The 19860-nt window shown below is 64.1% G+C and overlaps 1 protein-coding gene across 3 annotated transcripts in view; it reads left to right on the top strand.

Moving 5' to 3' along the window:
* The first annotated feature begins 283 nt into the window (after positions 1-283).
* Positions 284-19860, top strand: part of LOC117641729 (GTPase-activating Rap/Ran-GAP domain-like protein 3) — a 54922-nt gene continuing 35345 nt past the window's right edge. For 2 of the 3 annotated variants that reach the window (XM_034379307.1, XM_034379306.1), the window contains exon 1: positions 18995-19114. In XM_034379307.1, the coding sequence (XP_034235198.1) occupies positions 19017-19114 (98 nt within the window). In that variant the 5' untranslated portion in view covers positions 18995-19016. Of the gene's footprint in view, positions 621-18994; positions 19115-19860 lie in introns of those variants that run through there. The other variant, XM_034379305.1, reaches the window with a different exon arrangement.

Here is a 19860-nt window from a genome sequence, read left to right as displayed (position 1 = left end):
CCAGGCCTCTAGGTCCGGCCGAAATGGAAACCGCCATGCCAGCCCGCCGAGGGCCCAGGGCCAGGGCCCGCCCTCTTTGCCCGCGAGAGCTAGGTGGTTGTAACCCTCGTTGTGTTCCAGGACGTCCAGGATGGCGTGCCGGCGCGCCCCGGGCGGGGGTGGACTGCCGTGACAAGCCGGCCCCACCCCCACCCCCACCCCTCTCCGTCCATATCGAGACACATATCACCCCATTACGCTTAAGAAGGCCGACAAGGGCGGCCACCGGGACGGCCACCAGGACGCCGTCGGGAACTGAAGAGTAGAACGGCCGCCACCATGAGCGAGACGCACCGCCAGGTGGCCAACAACACCCTCATCAAGAAGATGATGCAGTCGCCGCTGTGCAAGTCCGGCTCCACGCTGGACCTGTCCACGCTGGCCGAGGAGGACAAGGAGGCCCTGCCCGTCGGCAAGCTGCGGCGCGTGTTCACGACGCACGCGCGCCGCCGGTCGCAGCGGCGCTCCAAGAAGGACGAGACGGGCACGGCGGCGGTGCCGGGCTTCAACCTGAGCCGCATGATGAAGGAACCCCTGCGCGTCGTCCACTCCGTCCCGCTGTCCTTCCCCAACGGCAGCAGGTGAGCCGTCTTGTTTCGAGCAAAAAATGCTTCCAGCGCGGCGGCAAGTTTGCAGAGGATTTCTTTTTTATGGTTTCCCTCGGCCCGCCTCGCCACGTGGAGCCCAGCCCGTTCAGGTAAGTCTCGGCGGCCGCGGCTCTCCAGGCCGCCAGCTCGGTCCGTCCCGCCAGGTGAGTTGCCGCCGCATTGTGTCGCGGCCCGCCATCGGGGCTTCCGTAATAATGTCAGAGTTTAAGGAGACGTCCTTCTCGGAGTCCCGGAGTCCTCGGTGGCGATCTCCGCCAAATAAGGACGCCAAGGTCACCGCGCTATCGGACAAGTAATTGGCCAATGCCTGGCCGGTGGGCTGGCTGGCTGGCTGCTGTGCCTGGCCGCCAGTTGCCTTTCAATCTGCCGCGCCGTTCCAATTCGAAATGTCGCGCGCTTTTTCCCGTTACGCACGCAAAAAAATAATTCGAGGGCCACCTAAAAAATTAGCACGGGTGCTAAAACTGTTAGCTGTGTAGGCCCAACTAAAATTTTAATCGTAGTGCTAACATTTTAACTCTGTTGCTAATCGCGAACTCCCCAACTAAATCATATTGGCCTCCAGCTACATTATTTAGCACCTGTGCTAATTTTTTAGCTCTGCTGCTCCGAATCGCCACTAAATCGCTTAGCACTGATCTGAAAAATATTTTTTTGCGTGCGCGTCGCTCTCCGTGCCACTCCGTGCTCGCTGCCGAGCGATTCCGCGGAGTCGTTTCGTCGCTCTGTCTCTCTCGCACTCGTGGCGCCTGGCGCTCACGGGGCGGCGAAACGCCTCTTCGGAATCAGTCCGCTCTCTTGCCGGTACGCTGGCTGGCGGCACTGCTGCTGCGTGTCCTCGAGGACTAATTAAAACTTTCTCTTTCAGGTGAGTTGGGAGACACCTCGGCGACGTTTGGTGGTTGGTGTTGGTGAGCGCGGCGCTGTCTCGCGTAGTCGCGCTTCGCCGGCCTCGCGGCGGCGCACTGCTGGAAAGGTATGAATAGCGGCGCCCTCTCGCCGTCGTCTCACTTCGCCGCGGAGGTCGCGGATGGCGGCCGCGAAAATAGCAACGCGGGACCGAAATTTCCCCAGAGCGAGAGCAGGAATGCATTCGAACTGAGACGGAATGTAGCCCAGCGTCCGTCGGGTACCTGTTGGGCTGTTGGGAGTGGGAGTGCTGTCCACTTGGCGGCTGGCTGGCCAGGCTGGCCCGTCCGCGGGGACCCCCCGTTCCCTGCCCTGTCCTGGCCAGGCAGCCCCAAGGGCAGCCCCAAGGGCAGCCCCAAGGGCAGCCCCAAGGCCCGGAGGCCCTTGAGGCACGCGTCCGCGGCCTCGCCACGCCCTTAAAAAGTTGCTTGGATCCGCCCCTTCCATCACAACTTTTCGCTTTGTCGCGCCGACTTCATTCCGTTTCTTGTTCCGGGCCTTAATCGCTTTTGCTGTTTGTCACTGCTGCCCTTGGCTGCCCTGCCTGCCGCCGCCTCCCGGAGCCCCCCCCCCCCATGCCTGCCTGTCGTCAGCCCGACCGGCCGACCAAGTGTCACCGCGAACATCTACTTGCAAATCGGTTTTTGTTTGGCTGCTGTTTTTGTTGTTGTTGTTGTTGTTGTTGCTTTATTCAGGGGAGACTTATGCGAAATTAACCTCAAGCTCGCGTTTGACAATAACACGCTAACGCCTCGACTCGCGGCCCAAAATTCTGCCTCTCTGTCGCTGCGCGAATCGGCAAGGCCGGGTGAGGCCAGGCGAGGCCAGGCGAGGCAGAGAAGCGCCCTTTCGGCACCCCGGCCTGGACCTGCGCCCGGGGCCTGGGCTCTGGGCCCTCCGAGCAAGGAGGGAATAGCCGCCAGTTCATTAGGGCGTTATTTTTATTTACTTATCTCCCCCGCCACGCCACGCCACGCCCCGCCACATCACGCCTGCGGCGTGGATGTGGGCCACACGGAATTAGACCTGTTACAGCGCGCGTCGCTTTGGGCCCGCCGGGCTGGCCGGGCCGACCACACGTAAACGGCGTTGGGAGAGGCGGCGGTGTCGAGGCCAACAACGGAAGGTGAAACCCCGGGACGGCCGGCCTTTTTGTTGCGTTGTTGTCTGTTCTCGTTTTGTTTTCGGAGGGGGGGGGGAGGAATGTGAAGCCCGTCGGCCGCTCTGGCGGCGGGGTTCGTCGAGAGATTGCCCGGAAAGCCACAGATTCGCCGGAAGTGGCCGTGGGCCGCCATTTCCGGTCCGCGGGCCGCGACTGGCCGCGACGGGCGATCGGCCGGGCGGGCAGCAAAGCCAGCAATGCGGAGCGTAGCCCGGCCCGTGGAACTTGTCGCTTCGGTTTACGGTGGGCTGGGCGGAGGCCGCTCGTGGGCCACGGCCTGGCGGCCAGGGACTAGCGCTAAACGAGGTATGTGGAAGGGCGGATAAAGGGCCCTCGTGTCGCGAGGAGCGGAGAGGACGGGGAGGAGAGAGAGCCCAGAGCCTTGTCCAGCTAGCGGCAACGCCAGACACCCTGCGAGCTGGAGCAGCACAGCACTAGCGTGGTCCAGTGCCGTCGCGAACGAACGCGAGGGGGGAATGAACGCATGCTGCACAGCACTAGCGTGAAAGCGGCCTTGATGACGCTGGTCATGATGGCACTCGCGAACGCGGCGAGTGAACGGAGTGAACGCACGGGCGGGCTCCTCAGCTCTCCCAGCCTGATCTGATATTCCCCGATGACAGTTGATCCTGGTGCCGGGCGGGCGGCGAGTGGGCCACGGCGCGGCACGGCGCGGCACGGCACGGCACGGCGCGGCGGCTCTGAGGCGCCGGGAGCGGCAGAGAAGCGACCCATCGGGAATCATTATTATTTCAGACTTCGAGGAGGCGGGGCTGTCTGGCTGGCTGCCTGGCTGACTGGCCGGCTCGCTGGCCCGGGGCATCGATACGGCGGTGCGGCCCCAGAAAGCGGATGGTTAATTCGGATCGGAGTGATCAAGGACGGCCTATCTCGCCACCTCGGAGCTCTTGGGGCCCTTCGAGCCCTTCAAGGCCATCGAGGCCGTCAAGGGCGGCATGACAATAAAACGTCGCGATACGACGACCGCGCCGCGCGGGCCGAGACCAGCCGAGACCGTGCCGTCATACGCGGCGCGCTTTGGGGCCCCTTTTGGCCCCTTCGGCCGGCCTGGCGGCGCGGCCCCGCGAGGGGAGTCCCGCCCTGCCCACACACTCCCCCACTTGCCCTTCGAGAGTCGTTTTCTTTTCGTAAATAATCGGCGATTGTTGCGGCCACTCCCCCCAGGGTCCTCCGCTGGAGTCCTCTGAGCTGCAGCTACACCGCCAGCAAGCAGAGCGCCCGTCGGGTCCAGGATAGGCAGTCCCGCCGCTCTGGGCGCCACGCGGGCTGCCTACCCCCGACTTGGCGGGCGCTCCAGGGCCTCTGCCATGACGGCCTCTGCAGCCCTGTTGCGCACGCCGCGCTGCTAGCGCCTCGGGTTTCGGGATGGTGCACCACGCCATCGTGTCGCCTCACCCCGCCCCGCCCCGCCCCGCCCCGCCCCGCCTCGCCGCGGCGCCGTGACTGGCAAGGGAATGTGTCGCGAGAGTGTGAGAGCGGGCGGGCTGGCTGGGCCGGGCGGGGTTGGCCGTGTCACGACCAAGCCGTCGTAACCACCACGTGCGCCCTTCCCCGAAAGTATGTTTCTGTGTCGCAGCGAGCGATGCGCGTGCACGGCCTCTAGGTCCTGGGGTATGATTCCTGCTTCGGGTGCTTGGGGTCGCGGGTTCAAATCCCGGTCGAGCACGTTTCTTTTTGTTTCGTTTTCCTTTTTTGTTCGTTGGCGGATGCGCGTGCATCATTGCCATTACAAGACCACTGCAGGACTGAATGACATTCTGTTTTGAGCCTCTAGCAAGCGGCGCCTCTCGGTCTAGGGTTATAACTCCTGCTGACGGTGAAGGAGGTCCAGGGTTCGAATTCAGGAGCAACCCTGTTTTTAGCAGATGATACCTTCACACTTGAAACATACTTAAAACTACTATACACATGAAGGTGTCAGCGTGCTTTTACTCTCGAGTCCAGAAACGAAGCGCGTATCCTAAACAATATAATAGGGGCTGGCTGCCGGGGCGGGCTGGTGCGTGTGTCTGGCAATGAGGCGCAGCCTGCGCGGAATTCGACAATCCCTCCTCGGTACAGCGCCAGCGGAACCGGGCGTAAACTATGGCACCCCCTCCTCGCTCGCGACGGCCTGCGCGCAACATTGACAATCCCTCCCCGCCTGCCACGGCGCGGAATCGCGCAACAATACCTCCCGATTCGGCCCGGCCCGGGGCACTCATTGGGCCAGCTCGGGCTCGGCGGCGGGCGGTGCAGGCCACAGCTCGGCACGGCTAGTACCAACACCGGCCACCTCGCTCGGGTCTATATATTTTGTTTCATACACAATTTTAATTACTATCTTTGGAATGAGCCCGCCTACTACCCCGTATAAGGAAACCAAACGAGTATTAACCGAGAAATTTGAAAGGGAAAAGAAAAAATTTGAACTCTACACCCCCTCCCCAGTCTTAATGGGGAGGCCTCCTGCTTTACTTCGGTGTTCGGGATGGGAACCGGTGCTATCAGGTACCTGGGGTTAATCCCGTCAGCGACCCAAGCGTTCGCCGGGGGACCCAGTAGGACCCCAAAGCTCAGGCAGCTGGGTCGGAGCACCCAGTACGAAGCTCTTTGAGGGGCGGGACGTAGAGTGAGACGACAGAGAGACAGAGAGAGATTCAGACAGAGAAGAGGTTTGGTGGGAGCTTCTTGTTTTCGTAGGGTTGGTTGTGTACCCCATGGTACCCCCACTGTCCGGCGCTCCCGTACCGAACATACAGCGTTTTAGGCCAGCTTCAAAGGACTTATCATCGCCTCCCCGACAAATCAAGGAGGCACCACCCGCAACCACACACCGGGTGGTCTGGATTGATGGATCAAATACGCCATCGCTCCAGTGCCGAGGCCAACCCGCCGAAGCGGATTGCTTTTTAGACACCCACAGCGGAGTGGCCAGGTGAATGTGACTCTGACCACTACGCTATCACGCTTGTACGTCTGGCAGCGTGTTGGACGACGGGTTTGAGTTGCACTGGGAGGAAGGCGGTCGAAAAATGTAATGAAATGATGGGATTCGATCCCTGGACCCCGCCATCGGGATCACACGACTTTACGCTCTCGGCCACCACGGCCCATGATGAGGGGATCGGCGTGAGGTGGGTTCTTGACGCAACAGGACTCGACCGACCCGGTCAAAATTTCGCAAGAAGTTGGGGGAGTCGAACCGCCGACCCTAGCACTGAGAACCGACGCCTCTACTCCCTGGACCACCACGTCCCATGCTCGGAGTGGGCTCACGTTTACGGGTTTGAACCGCACTGGGTGAGGCAGTAAAATTTAATGGAAATATTTGTTAGGAGTCGAACCTCCGGCATGTGGGCCTGTTGCACACGGCTCCGCTCTCATGGCCTCGAACCACCACCCTTAGGATAGCAAGTCGAAAAAACTTTTGTGACGCTGGTATTCGAACGCCGGCCTGCGGTAACTCGATCCCACGTCTCTAACCTCTCGGCTACCACAGCAGTTGTGAAACGCGATGGATCATCTGCTTTCATTAACGTTCGTTGAATGAGATTTTTTCCTTTCCCACCAGTGGTGGTAGTGAGTGAGAACTGCAGAGCAAAATCTAAAAATCAATATCTGTGAAAACAATCTTTGGCTCCTAATATTTTTTTCCCTCGACGAAAGGCGTCGCTTGGAAGCATATTTTCATTTCCCGTTTCGTCCCGGTCGGGATTCCTGGCGGCTCGGCACGGCTCGGCACGGCTCGGCTCGGCACAGTCGCTGAATGGGTTCCAGTGCCGCTAGTCGCGGCTCGCGCGGCTCTCCCTCGCCATTCACGGCGTCTCTACCTGACCCGGATATCGGAGCACCATGTCATTCTCGGGCCCCGCCGCGGCCCGCTGCCAGGACCACGCCAGGCGGGGCGGGGCGGGGCGGGGCGTTTTTTGTCACCATTACGCAAAGCGAATCGACTCGGAACGCCGACAACTTGCTTCTTTGACGTGTCGCCTCGGCCACCACGACGCGAACCGACGGCGGTTTGTTTCGCAGCTACTTTTCCCTCCCCTTCCCCCTCCTCCTCCTCTCCGTCGTCGTCGGTGACGACGCGTGCGTGGCACGCACTGCGTGGCGTGCGGGGCAACAGTACGTAAACGGTCCCCGTGGGCATGAGATGAGAATAAAATGGAGGCATGGGGGGGGGGTGCACAGTGGGCCAGAAGACCGGTGGAGGCGGCCAAAACTCTAGACGCGTTTTGAGCTCCAGAGTGGCTAAACAGGGCTCGAACCGAACGTGTGACCCCACCAATGGATTCCTCGTTCGGAGAGCAACCCATTGGTGGGATCACACGCTCGGTTCGAGCCCCATTTAGCGACACTGGAGCTCAAAACGCGTCTGGAGTTTTGGCCGCCGGCGCCGGCCTTCTGGCCCACTGTGGGGCGGCGAGATGAGAAAGGGCCAAGCCGTGTGATGGAGCAGCTGCCTGATGGGATGTGAATGCAAGCGACGAACAAGACAAAGGGATTTGTAGTTCGGGTCTCGTTTTCCCTCCGACGAGACCGTGTCGGCTTTATTCGGAAATGGAGATCTCGTTCCGCTCCGTTCGATCCACCTCGCCGGCCCCGGCCGGCCCCGCCACCCTTTCGCCTCGCCCGCTCCGCCGCTTCGCCGCGCGGGCAGCAGTCTGTCTCTCTCGCACTCGTGGGGCGCCCCGTGGCGGTGCGAGAGAGACAGAGGGAGACTCTCGGAATGAGTCTGCTGGCCGACGAGAGCCGCGGAGCGTTCCGGGCTATCATTCCGCGGAGCCGTTTCCCTTCTCTGTCTCTCTCGCACCGCCACGGGCCGCCGTCGTGCGCGCGTCAGAGACAGGGCGACAAAACGGCGCCGACTCTTTCAGTGAATCGCAGGGCAGTTGGCACCCCGAACAAACGCGGGATGAAACGCCCCTGTTGTTGGGCCGTGTTTAGAAAAGGCGTGGTGCGCGCGGCGGCGGGGCGCGGCGCGGGCGGGGCGGGGCGGGGCGGGGCGGGGCGGGGCGAGGCGGGGCGGGGCGGGGCGCGACGGGGCGTGGTGCTGGGTGGCGTCAATAGACGCGCTCCCTTTATGAATGCTATGCTTTCGGAGAGAAGAAGATATGTATGTGGGAGGGCGGCAGAGACTCACGCCAGTACGGGAATAAACATTATTACGCTCCCACTGACACGCACGCGAATTAGTGGGTGACGACAAGCAAAGCAAAGACTCAATGTTGTTGCTACGCGGGGGCGAGGCGGGGCGAGGCACAAACTCTGCAATAAAAACAATAATTCTGCAAGATTTTTCTTGCCATTGTTTTTCAGCAAGCACTGAGTGTTTCTTGAGATGAACGAGCAATGTGTGTTGGTATGGCGCCGCCAAAAACCTTTCCGGTGATCTGCCTCCAAAACTGAGTTGAGTCGGAGGTCTGCCCGATTCGTCCATCAGCCTCCCCAATATCTAGTTCCGTCCAGTCCGAGGCTTTTGTTGTGCCGGACCGCCGGACCCCGCTCGTCTCCGCGGATCGAATCGTCCCGATGCATTTGCGCGTTTAAACGAGTCCCGCCTAATCCGCCCGGCCCGTCATTGGCCGCCGCGTTTTAATTAGCCCTCTCTGGCCATCGATTCTATCTGACGGGCCGAACCAACAACGGCCGCCCCGCCCCGCCCCACCCCGCCGTGACAGGGAAATCCGTGCCTCTCGAAAAAGGCTCGAGTCCCCGGCGGACTCGCGAGTCGCCGCCACCACGCCCCGTCCTCTTTTCCTCTCTCTCTGTCCTCTATTTCCTTTTCTTTTCCTCTTTTCCACCCTTCTTTCCCCACCGTCCACAATTCTGCTTCACTCCCCCCATCTTCTCCCGCTTCCAAGGCAACGGTGCTCCGGGACGACCGCCGGGATCGTTGGGCCTGCCGCCGTGTGTGTGCGTGTGTGTGTCTGTGTGAGTGCGTGCGACGGCGTACTTGCGTTATGTGCACTGCTTATTGCGGTAGGTGCGGGGCGCCTCTCCCCCTCCCTCTTTCGCAGTGTCCCATCCGGCCCACTGGTGCCGCTGGGGCCACTGGGTCCATTAAGGCGGGCCCGGGAAGTGCAACTACCCGCGCGCTGTTGACTGAGTCGAGTCGGCCCGCCTCCGTTCCGCTTCCTTCCGCGTCCTTCCGGCGGACGGGCCGCGCGCCCAAGCCAAGCCCCGCACACGTACTGTCCGCCCTGAGTGCGGGAAGTTCCCCGCGCCGGGACGGGAAATGCCCCTCCCCCTCCCCCAGCAGCAGCGCCAGATACGGATGCGGATGCTGCACTGCGAAATACCGGCGAGCTTGCACTCTGAAGTTGCCGCCCGGGCCCGGGCCGCGCCGCTGGAGTGAAGGGAATTTCACTCACTCGTCAGTCACACAGCGACCGGGGTGGGGCACTGCCAAGGCACTGCCGCCACCCTCGCGTCCCTTGCAGTGTGTGGAGCAAGTGGCTTTGGCGGCGACACGCTGGCAACCCGTTTGAGCGTTCGCCGGCGTTCGCTCTGCACATGCACGCGCGCGTCTGTGTGTGTGTGCGTGTGTGTGAGCGTGCGGCTGGCATGCCGGGGTATTTGGGGCAGGTCAGGGCAAGCCGCACGTACCCGCCGCCCGCCGGCCAAATTGGAAGGGTAGTGACAGAATTCCGGCGGGGCTGCTTGATGTTGTCGTTGCCCTTGTTCTTGTTGCCAATACGCCCCGCCGCAGAGCACCGCAGAGCACCGCAGAGCGGCCCCGCGCGGTGCCGCCCTAATAGCATAAAGAGAACCGCAATAATTAGCAAGCGGCGCGAGGCTGCGCGACGCGCCGTGCTGGTCGGTCGGGCAGGACCTTCAAGGCTCCAGGACCTTCAAGGCTCCAGGACCTTCAAGGCTCCAGGACCCTCACCAGGACCTCCAGGGCCCTCAGGGCCCTCACCGAGGCCTCAGGGCCCTCACCAAGGCCTCCAGGGCGGCGCCCACAGCCGCCAGAACCTGCTCTGTGAGCAACGCCAGAACGGGGAGGGCTTGAAAGTGTGTTTGTGTTTTGGCACGCTGGCCGCCAGGGCCGCCTTGGCTGAGGCAACCACCGGTCCGCACTTCCCCGCCCGCCCCTGCCGGTGTGCCGGAGCACCGGGCCCCGTTGTTGGTGTTCTTCCACGTTGTTGACGTCGTTGTTGTGCTGATTGAAATGGCGGAGGTGCAGAGCGGCACAAGTTAGTAAGCTACCTCGCTGGCCGGCCCGGAAAGTTGTTGGCGAGCGCGCAAGCCCCGGGCAAGCTGGCGCTGGCCGGTGGCCGCGCCTCCTGGCCTTGATGTGCTGGGGGCGGTGCGGCCGGCGCGGGCCCTGTACTTGGAGCGACCGAGGAGGACCTCTGCTCCACCTGGCCAGACCTGGCCGACGCGCCCTGCGTGAAAATGGCAATTTTGCCGACGCTGCACTCCAGGACGGCCACACCACGCCCCACCTCACCCCGCCCCGCGCCAGGACGCCTTCATTCATTTTCATCGTACGCAAATGGCTGGGCCCGCCAGTGTGGGGCTGGCCCGACATGTCCGAGACGACCTTCGGCTCGGACGCCCCCCTCAGCACGCCCCGCCCCGCCCCGCCTCGCCTTGAGGCCCTCGAGGGGGCCGCCCCATTAAGGGCCAAATTTGGTTTGCGGCGAAAAAGAAAAGAAGGCGTTTCAGTGTGCATAAAGCGAAAGGCAAAGTGTGCTCGGGCCGTGGCTGCTGACACCGCGCCCGCGCCGCCAGCACCGCGCCCTGGCCGGCCCGGGACTTTGATGTTGATGTGGGGCGTGCTGGCGGGGCGGGGCGGGGCGGGGCGGGAGCGCAGCAGCAGACATCTGGGGCACGTTTTATCTCCGCCAACAGCAAACCGCCGCCTCACCTGCGCCCCGCCGTTCCCCTTTCTCCCCCGCCGTCGACCCGAGTCATCCTCACAGTGGGCCAGCCCGCCCGCCAGTGCCCGCCAGTGCCAGCCCGCTCTCCACTCTCGTCGGTTAGCGTAGTCATTTTCACCCGCGGCTGCGTTCAGGCGGCATGGCACTGGCGGTGGCGCGGCGGCGCGGCGACAGCCTCGCGCGGGGTATCGCCATCGTCCGCCCCTCCGCGCGCCGCCGCCATCCGCCAGGGAGCGCTGCGGCACCGGCGCCTGGCGGCCCTGGCCGGCGCTACCCCGCGCTGCCAGACATACCCCACCCGCACCGCCGGATGCGCGGAGTAGCGTCGGCGCCAGCGTGAGGGGCGGCAGGGAGTATTCGCGGTGGAGGGCTTACGCGGGGATTACACGCCGGACCTCGCTTTTCTCACCGAGGGGTCGTGTGCGCACGGACGAGGGGCGAGGTGGCGGGAAGGATGAGTGTAGGGAGCCCCGAGCCCCGAGCCACGGACATGTCATCAGTGAGGGAAGCGGGTACTTACAGCGTGTTTAGTGCTGCGCGGATTTACACTCTTGTTCACTTTCAAACACTCACAGAGCCTACTTTGTCGTGTTGTAACGAAGCGTTTTGAAAAAGATCTCAATCAACTCACGCTTTTCGTACTTGAGACGCACAAATGTGACGGAGATTTTTGCACAAAAAAACTATTTGTTTGCTTGTAGTGTGCAGCTTGGGCACAAGTACGTAACTACACTGCCTCGGGGAAGGCCGAAAGAAGGTGCGACACACTGTGGGGTCTCGGAACGGCCTACGCCCACCGCAACAAAGCCCCGGCGGCCCAGCTCGGCCCACCCAGACGACGAATTTTCTTCCAGCCGGCCGTACAGCTTTGTCCCTCTCCCACGCGAAGACGACGGGGACGACGGGGGCAGCCATCGGGGCGGCATTATCGAGACCAGTGTCTCGGAAAGGTCATCGGCGGCCTGCTCCGCACTGCTCACCGGCTTCCTTGAAGTCCCAGCCCTGCTGGCTGTCCTGGCCGTGACGGGTGGACGGAATTAACTTCCTTTCAGACTTTCAGGCAGTCTGCCTGAATGCGCCGCGGAGCCACGCCGGGGAGGGGAGAGCTTGCCGCCGGGGGAAGAGGAGTCCGTGTTGGTGGTGCTGCTGTCCTTGCCGCCCGGGCCGCTGGATTTGCCCTGCTCTGGACGTGGAATCAAATTACCGCTCGAAACGCACCCCGAGAGCCGAGCCAGCCGAGCCGAGGGCCACTCCCACGTCGAGCCGTCCCTCGGAAACAACGTCGTCAGAACAAAACCACAGCGGCCGGGCAGGCAGGCAGCCAGGCAGCCGCAGGCAGCAGGCAGGCAGGCAGGCAGCCAGGCAGCGGCAGGCAGCAGGCAGCAGCCGCAGGCCAGGCAGGCAGCAGGCAGGCAGGCAGGAAAGGCAGCCAGGCAGGCAGCCAGGCAGGCAGCAGGCAGGCAGCCAGGCAGCAGCAGCAGGCAGCCAGGCAGGCAGCCAGGCAGGCAGAGCACCAGGCGCAGCAGGCAGGCAGGCAGCAGCAGCAGGCAGGCAGCCAGGCAGGCAGCCAGGCAGCAGGCAGCAGGCAGGCAGGCAGCCAGCAGGCAGGCAGCCAGGCAGGCAGGCAGCCAGGCAGGCAGCAGGCAGGCAGGCAGCCAGGCAGCCAGGCAGGCAGGCAGGCAGGCAGGCAGCCAGGCAGGCAGCCAGGCAGCAGCAGGCAGGCAGTCGGCCCGCCTGGGGCTGCCGCAGCATCGCGGCACGGCGTGCCACGGTGTGCATCTGGAGGCGGTCTCCCGGTGGAATTCGCGGACGAGTTCCAGAGTTCTTTCCCGTCGGTAGCTACTGCTCTGCTCCTGCCCTGCTCCTGCCCCTTGGGCGGGAGGGCTTCATTCCACCGGTATTCTTCTCGTCATTTTCTTCGTCTTGCACATTCCCTGCTGGCAGTGCAGCCCCGCCTGGACTCTCATCCGGCCTGGCGTTGGGGTCGATGCCCCGCAGTGCAATTCGTCTAAGATGCTTTCGAGTGGCCTTCCCCCCCCCCCTTTCCCTTTGTCTACCCATTAATTGTCGCGCCGAGCCTGCCAAGCCCCTCTGCGCGCTGCGGGGCGGTGGGTAGATTACGGACGGGCAGCCGTTGGCTGCCGTTGGCTGCCGTTGGCTGCCGTCCCCTCGTCGGACGGGTCCCCGCCGCGCTGCGCCGCGCTGCGTCGAGACAGCCGTCAGCCCGGAGGGTAGGCCGTCGCCGCGCACGCAGCGCAGCGCTGTGCGCGCGTTGCCTACCGCGCAGGCTGACCCCAGCGACGAAGCACATTTCGACGCCTCCCAGGAAACGAGGTCGAGTCTCGGCGGAGTACATCATTTGTTCGACCTCTTTCTATCCGACCTGCCGAAATTCGTCCGACCTCCTTGTCGCAGTTATATTTTTCTACGACCTCTTTTTGTCCGACCTTACCACCGCTTCAGCCCCCAGCTGCAAGTTATGGCTGCAGGTGTCAAGAAAGGGGGGGGGGCTCACGCCGTTTCGGGAAGGCCCGCCGAGCCGATAGTGCCCATGACGCGCCGGAAGTGGGCCGCGGTGCAGCGGGCTGGCTTCGTGCGGAGGTGCCCGTCCGTCCGTCTGTGTCTCTCGCACTGTGTTGCCCCAGCAAGAGTGACAGAGCAGGACAGAGCGGCCAAAAGCACTGCTCGTGGCATGACCCGTCGCCCAGGCAGCGGGCCCCTTGACGGTGTTCAGAGCGTTTGCTATTCACGACAAGTGCACTTATCAAACACAAGGCGAAGCACCGATTGAATGCCTTGTTGGTGATTGTTGTTTGTTTGTGTTTTGCGTTTCCGTTCTATTAGTTAGTTCCTTCTGGAAACAGTGCACAGGCTGCGGCCAGGCCATGGTACCGCGTAAAGGGAAGCAAATGGAATTTGGGTCTTGCATCCGTGTCGCTTGGAGGTCGTTTGAAAGTAGAGCGCGAGACGTCTGTGTGGCCAGGTGCTGGCGTTTCGGGCTAGAGAGATAGCGGCCGGGCCTTCGGCGGCCTTCCGCCTTCGCCCTTGGAGCCCTCCGACGCCACGCCCTGCACGCCCCCATGTGGTTCCCACACAACCTTGCTGCGTAATCGACTGCCTTGCGAGACCCATATCCGTGTCACGCGCGCCGTGCGGGCAGATAGACCAACACACACACACTTACACACACACGCATACAGACAGACGGACGGACACGCGCGGTGAATTTGGCGGGCGCGCCGCTGCTACTACTTGTTCCGCTGCTCGCAACCTAACTTGGCGCATAATGTATGAGGTCGAAAACTTGCGAACGGCGGCGGCGGCCGCGAGTGCCGCGAGTGGGAGGTGGCGGCGGCGGCCGCGCTGGAGGTGGCGGCGGCAGACCGACGGGCCCTGCACTGCACACACACACACACAACACACACACACACACACACACACACACACACACACACACACAGCGTGCCGCACAGAGCGCACAGCTGAGCTAATTGCCTCGGTGCTTTCGTCCCTTTGAGGTGAAGGTAGCGCTTTTGGCCTTGACCGGGATCCGATCCGAGATTTGCGGGCGAGAAAGTTGGAGTACGTGTGTGTGTGGGGGGGGGGGGGATCGACGCGGCAACCGCGCGTTGTTTATTGCGGTGGCGGCGCGTCTTCCCGGCGGAGTGCCGGCTAGGCGTTCCTTGCGGGTCGTTGCCAGGGGATCGCCCCCCCGTTTTCTAATCAGTGCCGTGCTCCTAATTTCCATGCAGCTTGCCAGACATGCCTCGCTCCTCGGCCCCTCCTCCCCCGGGATGCGTGCCTCGTCCTCGTGCGCCCTGCCTCCCCCGCAGATCGCGCAGCACGGAGGCACAAACCACCACCCCCTCGCACCAACACCCCCTCCCTCTCTCACACACACACACACACACACACACAGAGGAGAGAGTCCGCGCCAAAGATAACAAAGGCCGGGGTGAGACGCGTGGACTGCCGATGCGGTGGCGCCGACCCGGCCGACCCACTGCCGGTGTCACTGCGGCCCTGCGGCACTATGGCTCCACCGCTGCACCTAAGGAAACACAGCTGATGGTCCATGGTTACCGGGTCAAGGTGGCAGAGCAGCCGAAACCGGTGAAAAACATAAAATATTCTCAAGCCAAGCTGCAAGCGCTCGATTTCCCCTTGTAAAAACAAGAAAGGGGAAATTGAAGAAGCCCTTTTTGTGGGCGTGCGGCTCGCTGACGACGGCCGGGGAGGACGCGGGCGAGGGGAGGAAGAAAAGAATAACTCGTAGAAGAAACGGACGTAACCTTCCTGGCTGACTTGACTGCGGCCGCCGCGTCGCGCTCATCGCGGCAAGTCGCTCCGCGGCGCTCCGGAGGCGCCGGGCCCCGCCGGGGGTGGGCTGCCTGGCTGGGCTGCCTTGCCGCCGTGCCGTGCCGTGCCGTGCCGGGCGCCGGGGCTGGCGGCGCGGGCGGCGGCGCGCGGGCGGCGAAGGGGGTCGCCTCTTCGCCACATGGGCCGGCCAGTCCTCGTCGAGCCTTCCCCCCGATCGGTCGCGCGGCGCCGCGAGCTGCGACGCCACAGTGACGCCACTGCGAGGCGCGGCGCGAGAGTGTTCCCGTTCGCGCGCGGCCAGCCAGCCAGCCAGCCAGCCAGCCAGTGCAGTGTGATTAGAGGGCGTTGCTGGCAGTCCGGAGGTATATCGCCGCGGCGGCGGCCTGGCCGCCCCGGTGGTCGTTACCAAGTCGTCCTTTTTATTTAATCCTTGCCGCTCATGCATATGCAGGCGGCCATTCATTCTGCCACCGCGGAGGGCCGCACGGCGCGCACGCCGCGCCTTAATCGAGGGCTTCCCTGGGCTTCCCTTTGCCAATCGCCGAGCTGGCGTTGTCGTTCCCCGATTCACTTGCTGCACCGTGGTTTGCGCCGCGCTTCCGACGCGGTCGGCCTTCAGTTCGATTTCAAAACAGTGCGTCGTCGGTCTGTCTCTCTCACACCCCGACGGGTACGCGCCGCGAGAGCGAAAGAGACGGAGTGGTGTTGGGAGTCAAGCGTCCGCGGCGGCGGCTTGGCGTGTGAGCCGCTGCCCCGTTCGGTCGAGGCCGTCACCGGCAGGCCCGCGCGCAGCAGGGGCCGAAGAGGGTCCCCGAGGAGGGAGAAAAAGGTCCTTTCGCGTGCGGTGTTCGAACCGCGTACCTCGGCGCCGCGCCGCGCCTGGCGGCGACGTGCGGTCGGTGTGGTGCAAATCGATGGCGTGAGGTCGAGGGCCATTCGAACGCGAGGCACGGGCCGACACGCGGCCGACACGCGGCCCGCACGCGGCGTTAGGGAAAGTGCGAGCGCGACGCGCTGACACGCGGGCGTGCGGGCGGGAGCGACAGAGATAGCAGGAGATACGCGGCGCGCTCGGAGCGAGGCGCGACCACCAACGAGGCACGGCCGCCACCTTGGCCGCGACGTGCCACGACGCCCCGGTCAGTGTCAAGCGCACCGATGTATTGGCGTTTTAAAATTAGGCTGGCCGGCCGGGGAGGGGGCGGCCAGTGACACAAGTAATGGTGCGCTAGGCGGCACCGGCACACTGTACCGCACCGCCGCGCTGTCTGCGTCGACAAAGACTTGTTTTAAAAATGAGGTGCACTTAGCGTGCACGTCACCGCGTCCAAACTTTGACACGACAGCCTGGTGTCCTTTTCCAGTGGCCGGCTTATTGCGTTTAAAAGGGGTGCCGTGCCACTCCCCCGCCGTCCGTCCGTCCGTCCGTCCGTCCGTCCGTCCGTCACTCGCCCGGGCCGCGTCCGAGAGTCCGAGAGGGCGGCCGCGGTGCGCACACAGCGACCGCCCGGGGCAGCAGGCCGCTCTCGCACACAGCCCCGCCGATCAATTGGCGGGGAAGCGTGAACAGCAGGGCGAGTCCGAACATCGCGTTCGTTTGTCGCTCTCTCTCGCTCTCCGAGGCGCTCCGAACACGTGCGAGAGAGACAGAGCGCCGAAACGCTGCGCGCCGCGCGCAATCGGTCGGCAGGCGTCGCGGCGGTGTCCCTGTCAGGCTTAGCCCGTGTGGGAGGTCCCATCGGCCCGTGCTCTCGCGCCCGCTGAGAGAGGGAGGGAGAGAGAGAGAGAGAGAGAGAGAGAGAGAGAGAGAGAGACCTGGGTCAATCCCCGCCGGGACGCGGCGACGCTGCAATTCGAATCACGCGCCCATCGACCGCTACCCTTAACTCGGGCCACGCGCGTCCGCCACCTGTCCGCCACCTGTCCGTCGCGTGTCTGTCGCGTGTCCGTCGCGTGTCTATCGCGTGTCCGACGCGTGTTCGTCGCGTGTCCGTCGTGTGTGCGCCACCTGTCCGTCGCGAGTCCGTCGCGTGTCCGCCACCTGTCCGTCGTCGCGTGTCCGTCGCGTGTCCGCCACCTGTCCGTCGTCGCGTGTCCGTCGCGTGTCCGTCGCGTGTCCGTCGCGGACACCTTCCCGCGTCCCGGTCGATGGGCACGATACGGGGCGTGGCCGCGGCCGGCCCGCCTGCATGTGCGGCGAGGCTCAAGTGGCGCGGCCGTCGTAATGAGCATGGCGGCCGTGCTCCGTTCCGGCCCGGCATTGTACCTACACTGCCACCAGTGAGTGTCTCCCTCGCGCCCCTGCCGAAAGCCCCGCGAGTGCGAGAGAGACGGTGACGAAAGCGCCGACGGGAATCCGCCTGCAGTGTAGGAACGCGCCGCCGGCGGGCGCCACCCATTGGCCACGGTGATTGGCTATTATGGCGCGGTAACGCCACGGCAACCAGGCGCCCGCCAGCACGGCCAGGTCAGGCCAGGCCGGCCAGGCTGGGCGAGTTTGCGTTGAAAAGACCAATAGACCCGCCGCGAACCTAGTTTGAGTTTTTGGTGTCCTGCCGCTGCCGCGCCGCCGCCTTGAGCTTCAGCGCTTTGGGGCTTTGCTCCGCGATTGCGACGAGGCCCGACGGAGAGAGAGAGAGAGAGAGAGAGAGAGAGAGAGAGAGAGAGAGAGAGAGAGAGAGAGAGAGACTGCAGCCGGGCCCGCGCGCGCACGGTGGACCGCTCCAACCTCACCGAGAGGATTTGGGCCGTGCGAAGGATTTCCTGCGAGTAATTCAAACAGAATCCCTCGCGACTGCGAAAAATATCAGCCGCTATCTTCGAGAGCCGCCGAAAGCACTTCAGTCGACCTGCGCTATCGGCTGCGACAACAAGCCGAACAGGCCTGTGGACCTGGCGAATCGAGCTTTCTCATTGATTTGATCGATCAAACGGTGTTTGAAAGGCAACTCATTGGCGTTTGATTCGAGACCTATTGAGGTTCGCACGACCGAAAACCCGCTAAAATGGCGTGCAGTGTTGAGCGGTCCTAAATCCTAAATCGGTCCTGGCGCGCCGGGTGTGCCGGCCGTGTCCTGTAGACCCTTGTGTTCGCCGTCCCCGCGGTCCCCGCGGTCCCCGCCTCGCCTCACTTTGAGCCTCGGGTCAGGCCCGGCCCGGCCTGCCCTGCACCGGCCCGTGGTGGAACCGTGGTGGAACCCAGTGCGGGCCGGGCCGGGGCCTCGGCGGGGCGCTCGGCCGGGCACGCCGCCGTCCACCTCGGACGGCCCCGCCCCGCCCCGCCCCGCTTGGCCTTCAACTTGCTCTTCAAGTTGTCGGGGGCGTGCCGGGCCGTGCCGGGCCGTGCCCATTAGGCACAGGGCGCGGGGCGCAGGCAGAAGTGTGTCGTCAAGGACCAAGTTTGCAGATGAAATGCGTCCGCGCCGTGAAGGCGGCAGATTGGAGGCGGCAAAGCTTCAAACTGCAAAGCCTTCCTCGACCGCACGGCCCAGCACGGCCCGGCACGGACACTGTGGGCTGTAACGACGCCACCCTCAGACCCTTGCGAAAACGCGTGTCCGTGCGGCTCTCCTCAGTGGCAGAATGACTTACAGTGTGACCGACGACGAAGTGGGCCGGGGATTGAGGGAGCGAAACGTCTCCCAGGCCGCAAAGGACGCGCCGGCCTCGGCGCGGCAATGCGGATGTGAGAGGAGCGGGCATCGGCATGCACCGCATGCTCCTGCAGCCCCGGAAGCCACGCATCCAAGAGGATTCGAACCGCGGACCTTCGTGCCCGCGCCCACGCCGCCATGCCCTGGGGCCGACCGGCCGACCGGGCGGCGCTAGCTGGCTGAGCTGACTGCTGCTGCACGCGCCACCGCGATGCTCTGCCTCAACATGAAGCTGGCCGCCAGGCTGAAGGGGGACAAGTCGCGCAATGGTGAGCGGCCCGCGGGCGGCACACTGGGCGGGCTGGCGCCGCTGGCGCTGGGCGGGCTCGGCGTGGGCGCCCTGGGCAGCGTGCCGCGGGACGCGGGGCTGCTGGGCGCCGCGCTGGCCGGCCACCACCGCGACCGCTCCAAGTCCCTGTGCGTCGACCGCGTCATGGCCGCCCTGGTGCGGCCCGGCTACGACCCGGCCACCCTGGCGGCGCGTGACCTCAACCTGCACAACATCCAGCGGAGGAGGGCGTCCTCTGCCATGTGAGTACGTCGAGTACGGTCTGCCTCCGAGCCTTCGGGCACCGCGCTGGACCGCAGGCCTTCGGGCCTGGGAGGGTCTTTGAGGCCTGCAGGCCCGGCCGTTGCGGTGGAGCCTGCTCGCTCGCCTCGCCACAAGCCGTCCTCGCCCTCGACCTCGGCGGCGCAGGGCGGCCCCGGCCAGGTCGACGACACCGCCGTCCTCCCCCGCACATTTTTCTCGCGGCCGTTTCCAGACTCAGACAAATAATGGCTGCGCGGCGGCAACGGTCCGCGCGGCGCCGCGCGGCGGCAGGCAGCCACCGCAGCCACAGGGAGGAAAGGTGAGAGGGGCGGAAAGCCGAGGGTCGCCTCGCCTCGATACAGACCGTCTTTGTGGCGGCCTCCCACTCACGCGCGCGCGCACACGCACACACACACACACACACACACACACACACACACACATACATACATACACGCACGTGCGCGCCCTCTTTCAGCCCCATTTCATCCTCTCTTTATTGTCCTACCTGTGGATGTAATTGGTTCACGCACACACCCTTTCATTCACACACACACACACACACACACACGTGCGCTCACACAAACACACACACACTGCGTGCGTTACTGCTGTTGTCGTGTTCGAATCCGTCGAGCGCGGCGCCGAGCGAGCGGTAGAATGGAAGTCTTCCGGCGCTAAACAGGGCGACAGGGACAGGACGGGGCCCCGCGGTGCCCTGCGGCCTGCGGGTGAGGGCGGTTAG

Source organism: Thrips palmi, unplaced genomic scaffold (assembly GCF_012932325.1).
Source record: "Thrips palmi isolate BJ-2018 unplaced genomic scaffold, TpBJ-2018v1 HiC_scaffold_15, whole genome shotgun sequence".
In the NCBI taxonomy this organism is placed as follows: Eukaryota; Metazoa; Arthropoda; class Insecta; order Thysanoptera; family Thripidae; genus Thrips; species Thrips palmi.
This window is presented reverse-complemented; position numbering and strand designations above follow the sequence as displayed.